The sequence below is a fragment of the Solanum pennellii genome, chromosome 8, assembly GCF_001406875.1.
Source record: "Solanum pennellii chromosome 8, SPENNV200".
Taxonomy (NCBI): Eukaryota; Viridiplantae; Streptophyta; class Magnoliopsida; order Solanales; family Solanaceae; genus Solanum; species Solanum pennellii.
Window position 1 is genome coordinate 3,817,240 of NC_028644.1, and position 16,851 is coordinate 3,834,090.

The window sequence follows — 16,851 nt, forward strand, 5'->3', positions numbered from 1 at the left end:
CTTGGCAGTTCGTGCATCGCACATCCTTGTTTTATTTGAGAACTTTCTTTACGAATTGTGGCAATGACTCTTAAGCACCATTGTCTTCTCCTAAACTTGTCATGGTGGTTATAAATGTTGGTTTCCCTTTTTAGTCCTTCACAAGCTGCATGACCGATAATTGATTCTTCAACTTTAATGAATTCATTTATATAACAAATCAAAATTTTAATGAATTCATTTATATAACAAATTAAAATTTTGATCTACCTGAAGCAGTAAATCTTCTTGTGGAATGATTCTTCAATTTTGTTAATTTACCTTCATATCCTCTTGTCTGACTTCATTTGTACAAATAAATAATTTTTTTATTTATTTGAGGCAATAAAACTTTTCAAAAATTCAATTACCTGAAGTAGTATATCTTTTATTGCAATAATTCTTCCATTTCGTCAACTTACTTTTCGATTATGTGCTCTCATGCATAACTTCATTTGTATAGACAAATCAAAATTCTTGATTTACATGAGGTAGTAATTTTATATTTATTTTTTTGCAATGAAATTGGAATTTTATTGGTTACTTTCAGATTATGTGCTCTCCTATTTTATACTTTTTATTTGATTGTAATAAGTTATTGACAACCATTACAATTCTTCATACTCCATTAGAACAATAAAAATATCATTTTTGTAAAAACTTTTCATTGTCCTCTTTAATTGTAAGTTAATAGATGCATTAGATGTATTTAGTAGATTATTATTTTAAAAAATTAAAAAAAAAAGTTCAAAAAATTGAGAAAAAAATAAATTGAAATGGAGGTCATATAGGCATTGCCACATCAACTTTTCTATATTCAGCTTTATATATATATATTGATATATTGATTTAATGTCCACTTTTACATATCATTTTTAACGTTTTTTTTATTATATCCTTAATTTATTAACATTGAATGCACTTTTATTAAAAAAATATATAGTTAGTAGAGAGTAAGCAAGCATATTTGGAATTAATCAATATTTTCTTAGGAGGGACACTTCTAAATTTGAAACTAAATATTTTCAATTATTTAGCTGGTTAAAATTAGCAGCTAAAGCTTGATAAGCGTTCACCCAATGAACGGCGACGGCGTCGTTAAAGATGAAAGAAAGGTCGCCGGAAAACCTGAGGAGAATGAATACGAGTACGAAGAGGAACAGAGGATGCTAGAAGAGCTAGGAATGTACAAAGGGAAGGTGAGATTAGTGAATAGTGAAGAGCCAACAGAGGAGACAATGTTACTGTGGGGAATTCAACAGCCTACGTTTTCAAAACCCAATGCCTTCGCACGCCAAACTTCTCTTCAGCTCCGTATTGATGCATGTGGACGAACTCTCTCCATTCTACAGTCTCCTTCTAACCTGGTTTGTGCCTAATTTGAACTTGTTAAAATGAATTGAGTTAACCCTAAGTATGAGTTGGTCAATTTGAACTATGAATTTCCATTTTTTATTGGTTAATGAAGCTAAAAATGAACTTTGCAATTAAATTGTAGAGGAACCTTTTGTATATTTAACAAAGTTGGATCAATATATTATGTTTTTATGGGGTTTTGAAATTATTTTTGATTGTTTTGGTTATATAAATCAATTACTTATATTGTTGAAGAGATTCTTTGTTTATTGGGAGATATCCGAGGTGACTTGAACTTAAAAGCAGAATCCTCAGAATCATATGATTCAGATACATGTCGAGATGAACGGATAAAAGATTGGGATAGATAGGATGACCTATCCATTTCATATTAGAAGATTGATGAAAGCAAGAAAGCATAATTAAAAGAATATAAATTCCATTCATACAAGTAGGAGCTGCACAATTGCATTGGTGATTGTATATCTGTCCAAGTCCCTTTGAGGACATTCGATAAAACAATGTATTTTCGTCCTAATACTGTGTTATAAGGATTAGAAAGGCGTTCTTTTCGTCTTTTATCTTCTATTTTTGAATTGAGTGCAGTTGATAGAGTAAATCGTCCATCATGCTTTTGACTTTGAGAATAACTACTTTTTCAGTAGTAAATATCAGTTAGCTATGGCATTAGATAATGGCTCTTAGGTATGTTTTGGTGCTCAACTCGTGTAATTTAGAAATATTTAGCTAGACTTTTATAAACTTAAAATGATCAGAGTGATTTTCCTTCCGAATTCAAGGAAGAATTAGACTAACTTCTGGAATTTTCATGTTTTCCCTAAATATCTTGGGAGGTTCTGAAGGGAAAACTTGAGATTTTCATGTACTCTCACTTCACTTAACGCATATGGCTTCTCCTTGGCATGGCTGTTTCTAAAGCATGAACAGTGTATAAATTGCTTGGGTTAACCTGAAGTAGTTGATTACAATTGTGTGTAGAAATCCAATTAGAATGCAGAAGGCACTATTGGCTCTCTTGACTAGATTTCGTATATAGCTGGGGAACAGTGTTCTGAATTCCTTTGGTCCTGTTATTGTGCGTTCAAGCAATCCCCATTGAAATAAAAAGAGGATATCAACAACGACTCTAGAGCTATGAATTACACAAAAGAAATGCACGAAAAATGAACCAGTTAGTTTCTTCATGATTTGTTAGCACCTAGGACTTCTACTCAATAGAAGAAAAACTGGCAAATGGTTGTTAGGTTGTCCTAAATATGAGAAGGCATTCGAAAAGGAAGTTTATAGCGTGTTATTTAAAAAGGGCTGCTCCTTTAACTTGTTGAAGAAGGATGTCAAATGGGTTATGTCAGATGCAAGTGACGTGGATTTCAGTGCATTGGAGAAGGTCATCTATATTGCGGTTGCCAGATTTTGATTTACCATTTGAAGTACACACTGATGCATCATATTATGCAGTATAGTGAGTTGGTTCTGCAGGATCGTCCGGTTGCGTTTGAGAGCTGAAAGTTGAATGCTACGGAAAATCGTTATTCTGCTCATGAGAAAGAGATGGTGGCCGTACTCAATTGTATTTGGTATGGCGAGTCTATCTACTTGGAACAAGCTTGTGGTCTGAATGAAAACGTGGCAAATACATATTTCAAAACTCAACGAAGCTGGGTCTGAAGCAGGCCAAATGGAAGGAGTTTTTTTCGGAAGAAGCTCAAAAGTTGATGGGAAGGCATCAAAATGGTTGTCATAGAAAGATTCTCTAAGTGTGGGATTTTTATTGCTGATCCTACTCTTTGTTCTTCCAAGATAGCTGCTGAATTGTTCTAAGAAACTTGAGGAGCAAGTCCAGAAGAATGTGACCAGCTAATTAGGAAAGCTTGTGTATCATTTTAAAATTCTAAAAAATAGCCAACTACTTTTTGTACAGTAGATATCATTCAATTTATCAAAATGTCTGCGTACTTATCTGCCTTGCTTATTTCCGCTCTTTCAATTTTTTCTTTACAACTTATTTTTATAATGTTTCTTACGTGTCTTTTTCTTAAATTAATATGACTAGCATTAGTATGGTCCTATTTCATCACAAGACTCACTACTAGCACATCAAAAGAATTAAGCATGAGAATTCATAGTCGATGAGCAAGTTCTTCTCCTTAACATTAATCATATATTCATTTGGAAACCATTAGTCGGTGATTCAATTAGAATATTAACGCAACTCCATTAGGTTGTCTTTACCTTGTCAGTTTTCTTTCAAGGTCATCGTGTTGTAAGTGATATAGTCTTCCCATCTCCTTGAAGTATCTTCCTTAAACAGGGAATAAGAGGGTCTGGTATTATTACTCTTTGCTAATGGATCAGACTCTCATTACTTCAAATACCCTGGACTCTTCTTTACCCACTAGTTTGGCTTGCCTTCGTGCTACCATGGACCTCTCAAACAGATTTAGGAAAGATCAGACTCGCTATCTCCACTGATGTTTTTTTTTCCAGGATCATACTTTCTGTACATGGATTTAAGCTGTTTATTCTGCTTTAACTCATGAAAATTATGAACTAGAAAAGTTTTGAGTTAGTAAGGCACTTCTTAGTCTCGCTTTTGAGATGACTAATAAGCTTTGGCAGTGACATGATCCAAATACAAATGGGATTAGTTGCTACTTGTTTTCTGGAAATGTTGCTTATATCTGCTGAAAGAAGAAATGGTTGTGAGACACTTTGATCTCCTAGCACACACAAAGCATCTCAATTATTCACTGTTGCTCTCTCTCTCTCTTTCATCAATTTCTAGTAATCAAGCTATATATACTTTAGGGCACTCCTGGAGTAACTGGTTCTGTAATGTGGGATAGTGGAGTGGTCCTTGGGAAATTCTTGGAGCATGCTGTAGAATCAGAAAGGATTCATCTTCAAGGCAAGAAAGTCGTCGAATTGGGCTCTGGCTGTGGATTAGTTGGGTAATACTGTTATCTTTCGCACCTTCTATTTCTGATTTTGTCAAATCATTTGTTGTCATTACTGGTTTAAGCTAGTGGATGTCAGTCAAGTGATTGAAATAGATGCATGTTCCAACAAAATTATGTTGTATTAGTTCCTATTGTAGATTCTTGTCTCAATGCGTACGAAAAACAAGGGATATCATGTCCATAAAATAAATTACTTACTCATAAAATTATGTTTTTGCCTCGTAGTAGTCATTAAATGTGGAATCCACTTACCGTGCATGCCGTAAATTTACTGCTATAAAATTGTTCATTTCTCTTAAATTTCTCATTCTATGTTTCCAGCTGTGTTGCAGCTCTTTTGGGTGCTCAAGTTATTCTCACTGACCTCCCAGATAGACTGAGGCTACTAAAGAAAAACGTAGAAGCTAATTTATATGGAGATGTAAGAGGCTCTGCAACAGTAAATGAGCTCACATGGGGAGATGAGTTGGATAATGATATGAGGAATCCTTTGCCAGATTATGGTAATAATCTGAGATGGTCTCATTCCATATAACAGTTGCTTTACAATACATAATTGAATTCCATATGCATCTTCTGAGGTTGTATAATTGGCCTTCACAATGTTGTTACATGCATATTTCAAAATGATATTTTCTTCTCTCTTTCTGATAACCAAGATATCCCGTGTATAAGCTGGCCTGACCACAGTTGGTGGCTTGGTGCACAGGTTTAGAACCCAAGGGAGTGCAGTCTGCCCTTCTACTCTCATCCCACTTAAAAACCAAGCTTCAGCTAGCAGAAGGGTTCAAACCTGTAGTATGTACTTACAACACATCCCCGTCCTTCATTTATCGTGGGCATTTCAAATTGAAATTTCCTTTTCTTCCTTCTCGTGTCCTTGTATCATTATTAGTTTCTCTGGGGAGCATGTGAATTAGAATTATATACTATTTAGTGTTTAATCACAGAGGTGGTAGATTCAGTTAAACTTTCCAGCAATGTTTCAGAGAAATTTTATTCTGTGTTCTCATTTTCCTTTATTGAGTATAAGCCTTAGCATGAAAGGTTTACAAAACTTGAAATCTTGCTGTCTATAAATCTGATACTATTAGTTGAGGCATACTTTGGGTTTATAGTTGTAACTGATGAGAGGTCAGGCTGCTCCAATCATCATGAAGACACTAATCTTGAAAATCAATCTTAAAAGGTGATAAAGGGTAACGTTTTCCCTTTCAAAGCTAAGCGTCTATTGACCGATGGTATGCATTCAATAGAAGCAATGCGGAGAAAATCCATCTTAAGTGTAGAGATCATATATGTCAATTAACTACATATATCCCTGATTGAATCAGTATGTCTGACCTCAGTTCATGTTCCTTTGAAGCTGCCTTACATGGGTTGAGAAGAAGTAAAACCTAATTTCAGGTCTCTCAGTTGAAAATTTGTTGTGACATGTATGGGCTACGATATAAGTTATGGACTAGTTCAACTTCCAGTTTAGACTTGTCCAAGTCGCTAGATACTGCAGATGTGCCTTAGGTCTGATTAGATTTTACCCATTTATGAAACAATGGTTCCGCATAACCCTACAAAGAAAATGGTGTATTTTTTCGCTTCCTCTCAAGCTTCCTTCTACCCATAACAAAACTTGGAATGCCATGCTATCCACGTTAACAAGCCAAAACATTTTCTAGGATTTCATTGTCTGGGTGCACTAATCACAGATCAGCTGGCCCTCAGGGATTTGGTTCCGGGGTAAGAGTGCAGCATGTTATATGTGGGTTAGGTGCACGTCAAATGTTTGAGCGAAGTCATGGATGAAAACCTGGTATTTAAGTGGAGAAGGGTAGACAGACTATTCAATTATACACCGAGTATCGAACTATGAACCAGTTGGCCCTAGAAGATTTCTCGGTTATTAGAAAGAATCACTCAACTTGACATTTCACATTCCCTCCTCTCCCTTGTTTTATGTTCCTAAGTCTACGTGGATGGTCTCTGGTCAGTTGTCCAGTTTATCTATCCTTGATTTTAGTTTGTTATTTCACGTTCTGATATGTATTTGTATTTCAGTTCTTGGATCAGACGTGATATATAGTGAGGGAGCTGTCGTGGATTTGATAGCTACACTTCTGGACCTCTCTGGTACTCAGACAACAGTTATTTTAGCTGGAGAACTTCGGAATGGTATATACTTCAGATATTATTTAAATTTCAAATATCCTGGAGATAGATACTACATTTCATGTGATTTTCTTGTGGCAGATGCAATCCTTGAGTACTTCTTACAAGCTGCTGCAGAGGATTTCACTATTGGCCGTGTAGACCAAATACAATGGCATCCCGATTGTTGCAGTCCTCGAGTGGTAATATATGTTTTGGTCAAGAAGCAAAGAAAATTGTAAGTCCGCGCTCACAACATTCTACACTCATTCTCTAAATGATACCACATTAATGCCTGTGCTTCACATATAATTTGCTAAGTGTTCTACTGGCTTTCTTTCTGGTTAATCCAGTGAACCATTTTGTGGATAAACCAATGTCCTAAACGTTTTTCCTCATCGACTATTTAGCGATTTTAAGTCATATAAATGTGATTTCCATCTTGTAGCTACTGGGGATAATGCATGTTTAATAATCTTCGACAACCTGTTGATACAAAACTTTTCTCAGAAGAGGCAGATTAGAGTAGTAATATCAACAATGGAGTATATTTGCTTGAAATGAATATTTAGTGACATATCATGTGAAGGAACACTATTACAAAATAATAGATTGGTAGAGCCCTAAGAATACAAGTTAACCTACCATAAGTTTTGTAGGGTGATTGCATTCTTACAACAACCAATCTAATTAATAATTAGGAATTGTACAAAAACAAATTGCAGTTTTGTACCAACAGGTTGTTTAAGATTATTGAAGGTTAATATGTTATAATCAAATTTAATTAGGAATTTGTTTTTGTACAATTATGTTAATTTGATATTTTAAAATAAAATTTTAGATATTCAAAAATTATATGGAAAGTACTGTAGATTGTAACTTATTTCCGCATCAATGTGATAAAAAAAAATACATCTTAAAAGGTTAGTTAAATTCATATTATTTGACTCTTTAAAAAGAAAATCATGACAACTAAAAAGAAACAAATAAAGACTCTGTTGGTACTCGCCTCAAAGCTTGCATGGAGACATGCGGGGCTTAATTCTGTAAGACTTACGTCCTAAGCGCCCGACTGTACACCCTAAGCAGTTAAATTCATATTATTTGACTCTCAAAAAAAAATCATGTCAACTAAAAAGAAACAAATAAAGACTCTGTTAATACTCGCCTCAAAGCTTGCATGGAGACATGCGGGGCTTCTGTAAGACTGTACACCCTAATCGCCCGACTGTACACCCTAAGCGCCCCCAATGGAAAAATTACATAAATTAATACATTTTAAAAAATAATTACAGATTTTAGCGATACTTTTTGTTTATTACCATTTATAGCAATACTGTGATAAATCTGTAATATGTATTAAAATTGTATTATAAATGAATTAAAAGCGATCAAGTGAAAAAAAAATATTGTTGCTATAAATGATAAATATTTTATTATTATAGCACATTTATGTAAGTTTCTCATTTCAAATGCTCGGCAAAGCGGGTTTTGCTATGCAGGCCTTGTCATGTCCAAACTGCATAGGATAATTTAATTAATTCTTCCCCACTTTCCTAGTAGATAAATAATACATGTATTTTAATATTAATTTTATAATACAAAAACAAAGAAAGTTAATGCATCACACAAATCAAAGTGTTTTCTTCTTTCGAGAAGAGACAAGATTCACGAGTTCGGAGTCTAAAATGAAAAAAATATTCACAAAAATTTTAAAATGGTAAATGAAATTTTTTTTAATCAAAACGATAAAATCGCTTATAAAGTAGCAATTTTATCTACCGAAGTTAAGTAAAATCGCTGCTATAGCAACAATTTGTACAATTTGCTTTTTTTAAAAAAAACATTTACAATAAATCGATGCCTTGTAAATCAATTTTTTTTTTATTTTTTTAATAAATCGCTGCAAAAAGGCAGAAATTTTATGTTAATTTTTTTTAATTTTTGAAGCAAATCGCTGCCTTAGCATTGATTTACCTATTTACTTAATTTTTCTTTTAATTTTTGAAGTAATACGAATTTTTTTAAAAAAATTTTTAATTTTTTTATCTTTTTTAATTTTTATTTACTTATTTTTTTTTAATTTTTGTTAACATTTTCACCCGCTCCGAACTCCAAGAATCACATTTCAAACAAATTTTGAACTTATCATTGAGCATATCAAGCATTCATCACATTACATGATATAACAAAATCAATTCTCCAAGGATATAAAAAAAATAGCTGTTGGTAGGGGCGGATTTAGGAGTTGTCAAAGATATTTTATCGAATTTTATATATTAGTGATTTAGGAGATTCAAAATTTACGTAGAAGTTTCATATTCAAACTTCATGCTTTAGTATGTTAGACTCAATAATGATTTAATACCTTAAAGTTATTGTATTAACAATTCGAATATGAGAAAATTGTTGTATAATGAGAAAATATAGATTGTTTGAAAATGTGTGAACAAATACATATTTATGATTTTGAATAAACTCGTTCACAAAAATAACATTTTGTGTTTTTTTTATTTGGTACATTTTTAGACAAAACATGTTAGTTAAAAATAACAATTACATTGATGAAGTTCAAATAAATTAACAATACTGATATAGGTTCACCTGTAAAATTGATATATACTATTTGTTTTATAACAATATTTTCTTTAAAAAATCACATATATATTACCAAACATGTGAGTAAGGTATATAACAAATTTAAAAGAAGTGCAAAGTCAAAATGATATAAGATAATCTTATTTGTAAAGGAAAAAATAGTAAGATTGGTAAACAAGATAATTACGTTATACAATAGTGAAATCATAGAAGAAGTACCGCAACATTGTGTTAAGCAATACTACATAAAAATTCGACAAAACATATACCATAAATACATTTTTTTTAAAACCGTATAGTGAGAAGGAATAAATACGAGTCTGGAGCCTAAAGGATATAAAATATTAATAAAAATTTTAAAACGATATATAAAATTTTATATTAACCAAAACGGCAAAATCGCTGGAACAACAGCGATTTCCTCGGTTGGAAAAAGCAAAATCGCTGCAATATTAACAAAAATTCCAAAACGGTAGATAAAATTTATATTAACCAAAACGGCAAAATCGCTGGAACAATAGCAATTTCCTCGGTCGGAAAAAGCAAAATCGCTACATATGCAGCGATTTTAATTTATTTTTTTTAAAATCACATTTTACAAAATCGCTGCAGTAGCAGCGATTTTGCTTTTTCCGGCGAGGAAATCGCTGTTGTTCAGTGATTTTGCTGTTTTGGTGAATATAAAATTTTATATACCATTTTAAAATTTTTATTAATATTTTATACCCTTTAGGCTCCGAGCTCGAATAAATACTATCATAATAACAAATAACAGTAGGGGTCCTTGGGAATGACTTCACAGCCCACGGCATCACCTTTAGGAATGATATTGCATCGAATAAATTAACACTGAGGTAATGATATAAGAGTACAAAATGATTTGGCTTCCTTTTATTAATGTCGTTTCAATGGATATCAAGATACCCTATATACAAAAAGGAACCGTAAATTCTATCGATATTGCGAAATCTATTGCACAATAAATTTTATTTGCAATGGTAGGAAAAGTCGGTTTCAAAACAACAGAATTCAAGTACGTATTCCATTACCCAAAAAACGTGTTTCAAAATTGCACATTAAAGGCTAACCATGATATTAACAATATTGCCACATATTTAGGTCGACCATTAAATTTTTTGAGACAATGGTAATGAAAAGTTACATCGACAACTTGATAAATTCTAGAGGATGGATTGAATCTACAATAAATCATTGTTTTCCATCCATATTATCTAGAGTATAAAATATATGATCGGGTGTTGTTATAGAAGAACATATGACATGAAGGAGTATTTTCCTACTAATTATCATATTATACAAAGATTTATCAATACATGTATCTCGTGTATTATTATATGTGTATTTCGTGCCAAAGACATGCATTTTGTATCATGTAGTATTACTTTGAAAAGTGACATATATATAACAAAACATGTTTGTGGTATAAAACAAACTTATAAAAAGTGCAAACTCAAAATGATGTAGGATGATCTTATTTGTAGTGAGAAAACGAGTAAGATTAGAAACGAAGATAATTAGGTTATACAATAATATTTGAAACCATAGAAGAAGCAGTATCGGACCATTATGTTAAGCGATACTACATATATAAAAACTAAACAAAACACATACTAGAAATATATTTTTAAAATATCAACATAGTCCTCACAAAAGAAGTAATAAATACAATCATAAGAGTTCTTGGCAACAGCTTAAAAGCCCAAGACATCATCACCTTGAGAAATGATGCAAGTGTTTGACATTTTGTGGGGTCAGCGTGTGTTGACATTTTTTTTCAAGTTAGTGCCACGTAGGTCAAAAAGGGGTAGAAAATTAATTATAAAATAAGTTCAGGGGAGTAATAGGACTTTAGTATAGTATAAATGTGTCTCTGTGATTTCGGGCATAGGTTGAGGGGGTACTTATGCATTTTCCCTAAAAATTAGGAAAAATACAGAAGTACCCTCCTATACTATGACCGAAATCACAAGACACACCTTAACTATTTTAAAGTCCTATTACCCCATGATTTTATTTTTATTTATTTTTTTGTAATTTTGTGCACCTTTTTAGCTTACGTGGCATCCAAATATCTCACACGCGCCTCAATTGCATTGAGTCACAAAGTGTGCCACATAAGACAAGGTGTATAAAATTACAAAAAAATAAATTCATGAGGATAATGAAAAGTTACATTTCAACTTGATAAATTTTAGAGTATGGATTGCATCTAAAATAAATTCATTGTCTGCATCCATACATCTTGAGTACAAAATATAGAATCGAATATTGACATGCACGACCTTCCGTTACTAGTGATTTGAATATTGTATCAAATTTCATTGTTGGGCCCTTCGTTAATGCTCACATTTGGATCCAAGCCAATATTCAACACTTTATTATACTGTCACGGGGATAAGGCACACGTATCTCCTAAGCTATGTTTAAAGACACACTTTAACTAAATTAAAGTCATATTACCTCTTCGGATTCATTTTTTGTAATTTTATACAGCTTTTGATTTACGTGGGACACTCTATATACGCAGTTGAGACACGTAAGAGTTATTTTAATGCCACATAAACTTAAAAGATGTACGAAAAAAATTGAAAAAAAATAATAAAATCTTAATTTAATTAGATAAATCTCTGAAATTTGAATCGTAATTTAAAAATTCTTATACCTTATCCCTATTATCATGTGGTAAGTAATTTATAATTGTCGAAACCTCACAAATCAAGCCGTAGTTGAGTAATTTATGATGTCTTTTTATATATTTGGAATGTAGCCTGGACCTTGTTCTGACACTTTTCATATTCTACTTTCTTTTCTTTTTTTTCCTTTTCTACTTATTTATATATTTATATTTATTTATTTATTTTTTAATAAAAAGTGTGAGTAAACTTTGAAATATCAACTTTCTCCGTTTAAAAAATAATAATTTCTTTTTTAAAAAGTCTGCTTTAAAAAGAATAATTTTTTTATAATAACTTTTCATGTAGCATGTTTAAGTCTACAACATTAAAGGATAATTTTGTACATTTGACATAACTTTGATTTAGGACCATCTTTATTTTCTCAAACTCCGTATCAAGTCAAACTAGATCATTTTTGTAAAACGGAGGGAGTATTTTTTTTACTTTTTGGTGATATTTTGTCATTTTATGCTTAAATGTTAGTGTATATATATATATAATTCCACTTGCATAATATTGATGAATTTAATAAAAAACTACCAAATTAAATATAATATATTTTTATCGGTTAGGTTTGGATGAATTTTTACCTAGATGACCGCAAACACCCTACCAATGAGGGAATATTATATAATGCAGCTTAACATAAACAAACAATACACCACTTATTTTACTTTACTACTTACTAATAACAAAATAGATACACCACTACCTAAATATTCTTTTTCTCTAGCTCATAATTATCATTGTAGCTAATCAATAATCACACTAGAGAAAAATGGGATCTCAAGGTCCAATAGATCCATTCATTCATGTTTTTCTCATTTCATTTCCTGGTCAAGGACATGTCAATCCATTACTTCGACTTGGCAAACGCCTCGCCTCTAAAGGTGTTCTGGTCACCTTTTGCGCACCTGAATGTGTAGGCAAAGATATGAGAGAAGCCAATAAGAACATAGTCAGTGATGAGCCAACTCCTTATGGAGACGGTTTCATTAGATTTGAGTTTTTCAATGGATGGGAGTATACTCAGCCTAATGAGAATCGCCAGCTCGAAACAGAGCTGGCGAATCTTGAATCTTTAGGCAGGGTATTACTCCCTGAAATGATAAAACAGAACGAAGCGAATGGTCGTCCTGTTTCATGTCTAATCAACAATCCATTTCTTCCATGGGTATGTGATGTAGCTAAAAGTCTTGATATACCTTATGCTGTCCTTTGGGTACAATCTTGTGCTAGTTTCTCTACTTACTATCACTATTATTTCAATCTTGAAAATTTCCCAAATGAATCAAATCCTCACATTGATGTTCATTTGCCTAACATGCCAATTCTCAAATGGGATGAACTTCCTAGTTTCTTGCTCCCATATAATCCATTTCCTGTCTTAGCAAATGTAGTTTTGCGCCAATTCAATTACCTATCTAACCCCATTCGTATATTCATCGAGTCATTTGAAGAGCTCGAAAAAGATATAGTGAACTACATGTCCAAATTTTTTCCCATCAAGACCGTTGGTCCATTAATAGTCGATGAACACTCAAAAATCGGAGAAAATATTCGTGCTGACTTAGTGAAGGCTGATAGCTCCATCACTCAATGGCTCAATTCCAAGCCACCATCTTCAGTTGTTTACATTTCTTTTGGAAGCATTGTTGTTCCGAGCCAGGAACAAGTCGATGAGATTGCCTATGGGCTATTGAATTCAGGGCTAAACTTCTTGTGGATCATGAAGCCACCTCGAAAAAACTCATCCTTCCCCACAGTAGTCTTGCCACAAGGCTATTTGGACAAAGTAGGGAATAAAGGAAAAGTTGTGGAGTGGTGTTTGCAAGAAGAGGTTTTAGCACATCCGTCTTTAGTCTGTTTCCTGACTCACTGTGGATGGAATTCGTCAATGGAGGCTATCGTGAATGGTGTCCCTATCGTGGCATTTCCACAATGGGGGGATCAAGTCACGAATGCTAAGTACTTAGTGGACGAATTCAAAATTGGCGTAAGACTATCTAGAGGTGTGACAGAGAAGAGGACTATTCCTCGATACGAAGTTGAACAATCTTTGCACGAGGTGTCCAGTGGTCCTAAGGCCGCGGAGATGAAATCAAATGCGTTGAATTGGAAGAAGAAAGCCGCGGAGGCAGTGGCGGAAGGTGGTTCCTCCGATCAGAATTTGCAGTGTTTTATTGATGAACTTATAACACTACAAAAAAATTGTCAAGTTAGAACCTCTATCCAATTAGTGTAACAAACACACTTTTGTTTATTACATGTAAGCATGAGGCCTTTAAGCCACATTTGTTAGTTTATTTTCGGTACTAGAGTACAAGGTTAGTTGGTAGTGTATTGTTGTCTTGCTTAAGATGACTGGTGTTTGTGATGGTACGAGTTGTGTTATTGTACTTCTTTTTTTATTTTATTTTAATTATTTATTTATTTTACTAATCTATCCCATATGTTGTTATGGAGTTGTCTATTCTCATATAGACTTTTGCACTAATTCCTTGTTATTTGTTATGTTCGTTTTATTCTCCTTCTTCTTTATACTCAAACTTAGTTGTATTTGAGTCAAGGGTCTTTGGAAACAGTCTCTCTCCTATTATGAGATACTAGTAAGATCTGCGTATATTTTATCCTCCAGAAACCTTATTATGGAATTTCACTAAATATGTTATTATTGTAAAACAAAGATTGTGTGTAAGTTTATTTTCATTATTCCTAAAGGCATTAAGAATTGTGATTTCATACATGAGCATTCTAGTGTAGAGAATTGTGATTTCATACAAGACTTGTAAAACTCGTCTAGGAACAAGTCGATGAAACTTCCTAGGGGTCATTGAATTTTGGTGGTTCATGGATTAGAAACATTTTGATCTTGATCTCTATGTTTCTATATTGAAAAGATATAATATATAAATATATCTTTTAACGTGGTTTCAACTGATATTTATATGTCATGATCCAAAAACGGATGTGATGGTACTTATCTTATCCCACCAAGACAAGTCAGCCAAAATCCCAATTTATTAAAAAAAATACTGAAATACACATTTTATGTTTTCCGTATATCCAATATCCCCTTCTATTTCTAAAAACCTCTAAAATTCCTTATTTCTTCAATATATCCCAGCAACATATTAATGTATCCGAGCCAATATTTAATGTATCTGAGCTACATATTATGTATTCGGTTTATTTTATAATGTATTCAAGCTAATTTTTAATGTATCCGAGCTACATATTATGTATCCGAGATAGTTTTTAATGTTTTCGAGCTACACATTATGTATCTGATTTACGTTATAATACATTCGAGATACTCTTTAATGTATCCAAGCTACATATTATGCATCCGGTTTGTGTTACTTTTATAGGGATTAATGTAATTGTAAACTAAAGAGGGATAGATTTGTAATGTCATATTAAAATTATGTGATTCCTAAAATTTAACCTTAAAAAATACGGAAGTATAAAAAAACGAAAGTCAATTTATCACATTTTACAATCGTGAATAAGAATTTGTCGTTAAAAAATACGAAAGTAAAAAAAAATGAAAGATAAGTTATCACATTTTACAATCGTGAATAAAATAACGTAATTATAACCCCAAAACCTAACTATCACGTGTACAAATCTCTAAGTATGACATTAGATTCAAAGAAGTACTAGTCTGAATGTCTTTTTGATAGTCCATATTCCATTCTTTTTGGTAAACTCTCAAACTAGTCTTATTTCAAAGCAATGAGAAGGAGACGACACCAATTTCTATTATCCAAATTAATGCTTCTTGATAAAGAACATCAACTTGAAAAGGGATGTTGACTTTCCAATTATATGATATGATTTTAAAAGATCATTGGAAAATACTATGTTTTAACTATGCAGAATCACACAACTAATATTATGCAAGATATGGTGTGATATTGAACTAGAATCATGATTGTATTTATGAATTTTTGAATATAAATAGTGTATAGTTTATCAATTTGTAACGAACAAAAATACAAAATAGTTTCAACTGTTTTTTTTCTTGTGTTTCAATGGTTATCATAAAGCAGTTTAGGAGAAGAAGATAGACTTTGAGGCTTCAATAATTACTTTCCTTAAAAGAAATATTACATGTATACATATTGGGGAAAATACAAGTAATTCACTTTAGGATACAACAAAGCTTTGGTATATACCAGCAAATTTTTTTAGGCTACTTTTCATAATTAGAATCATGTTTTTCATAAGAATCGTGTTCTTTTATGATTAACTAATTTTTCATAAGAGTCATATTATTTCATGAACTGTTGACATTTATAATAGTAATATTTTTTCATGAACGGACGTGTATGTTCAATTTACAAGATATCTAACATGTACTAGCGTATATGGGATCAAACTATTTTTCAAATGTCAAGTGATTAAGGATTTATTCTCTAAATTGTTATAAAGGTATACAACAACTTATTCCAATTAAATGACAAATGCTAAATTGAAGGCAAGAATTCTTTGCACATTTTTTATAATCCGCTATAATCTATGGTGTGTTTGGTACGAGGAAAATATTTATATTTGTGTGTGTTTAACAATATTCTCTACCTATTTATCAAATTCCAACAAAACAGGGAAGAATATTACTTATTTTTTAGACAAATATTTCACAAAAAAATGATTCTTTTACCAAACACATCCTGAGCAGTGGCGGAGCTGAGATAAAGGGAATTCAAAACATCAAAAAAGTGAACGGTAAAAGAAGTCAAGGGGGGAGAGGGATGGGATCAGCAACACATAGATAATACATACCAATTTTAATCATATATAAACAGTATAATTTTTCTCTAAACAAAATTCGAATGAATCTCCTCGACCCTATTTAACTCCGCCACTAAATTCCCTAGTTTCCAAAAATAATCTAGAAAACATTAATTTGGTTCCCTCTGATTGCAGGGAGCAGGCCATACTGCTCCAGAATGGACTCCTTCTGAGTGCTTGACTATGTTGAGACGTTGGTTATCTCATAATCCTCACTACTCAACTTTTACGCATCGTATCTACGCGCATCGAATAATATT

At 32.4% G+C, this 16,851-nt stretch overlaps 2 protein-coding genes across 2 annotated transcripts; both read left to right on the plus strand.

The window, feature by feature from the left end:
• The first annotated feature begins 1,013 nt into the window (after nt 1–1,013).
• LOC107026969 (protein N-lysine methyltransferase METTL21A) lies at nt 1,014–6,945 on the plus strand. Its single transcript, XM_015228115.2, has 5 exons — nt 1,014–1,385; nt 4,204–4,346; nt 4,677–4,858; nt 6,411–6,524; nt 6,603–6,945. Exons 1-5 carry the CDS (start codon nt 1,098–1,100, stop codon nt 6,740–6,742), a joined length of 867 nt encoding a protein of 288 aa, XP_015083601.1. The 5' UTR covers nt 1,014–1,097; the 3' UTR covers nt 6,743–6,945.
• A 5,352-nt stretch (nt 6,946–12,297) lies between these two features.
• LOC107028035 (cinnamate beta-D-glucosyltransferase-like) lies at nt 12,298–14,210 on the plus strand. The gene has a single exon (XM_015229087.2). It carries the CDS (start codon nt 12,573–12,575, stop codon nt 14,037–14,039), a length of 1,467 nt encoding a protein of 488 aa, XP_015084573.1. The 5' UTR covers nt 12,298–12,572; the 3' UTR covers nt 14,040–14,210.
• Nucleotides 14,211–16,851: the final 2,641 nt, after the last annotated feature.

Excerpts from the sequence above, each read along its gene's own strand:
- LOC107026969 (XM_015228115.2), top strand. The coding sequence starts at position 1,098 with ATGAACGGCGACGGCGTCGTTAAAGATGAAAGAAAGGTCGCCGGAAAA. Across the intron at positions 4,859-6,410 it reads GAATCCTTTGCCAGATTATG|TTCTTGGATCAGACGTGATA; the intron begins GTAATAATCTGA and ends TTTGTATTTCAG. Across the intron at positions 6,525-6,602 it reads AGCTGGAGAACTTCGGAATG|ATGCAATCCTTGAGTACTTC; the intron begins GTATATACTTCA and ends TTCTTGTGGCAG.
- LOC107028035 (XM_015229087.2), top strand. The coding sequence starts at position 12,573 with ATGGGATCTCAAGGTCCAATAGATCCATTCATTCATGTTTTTCTCATT.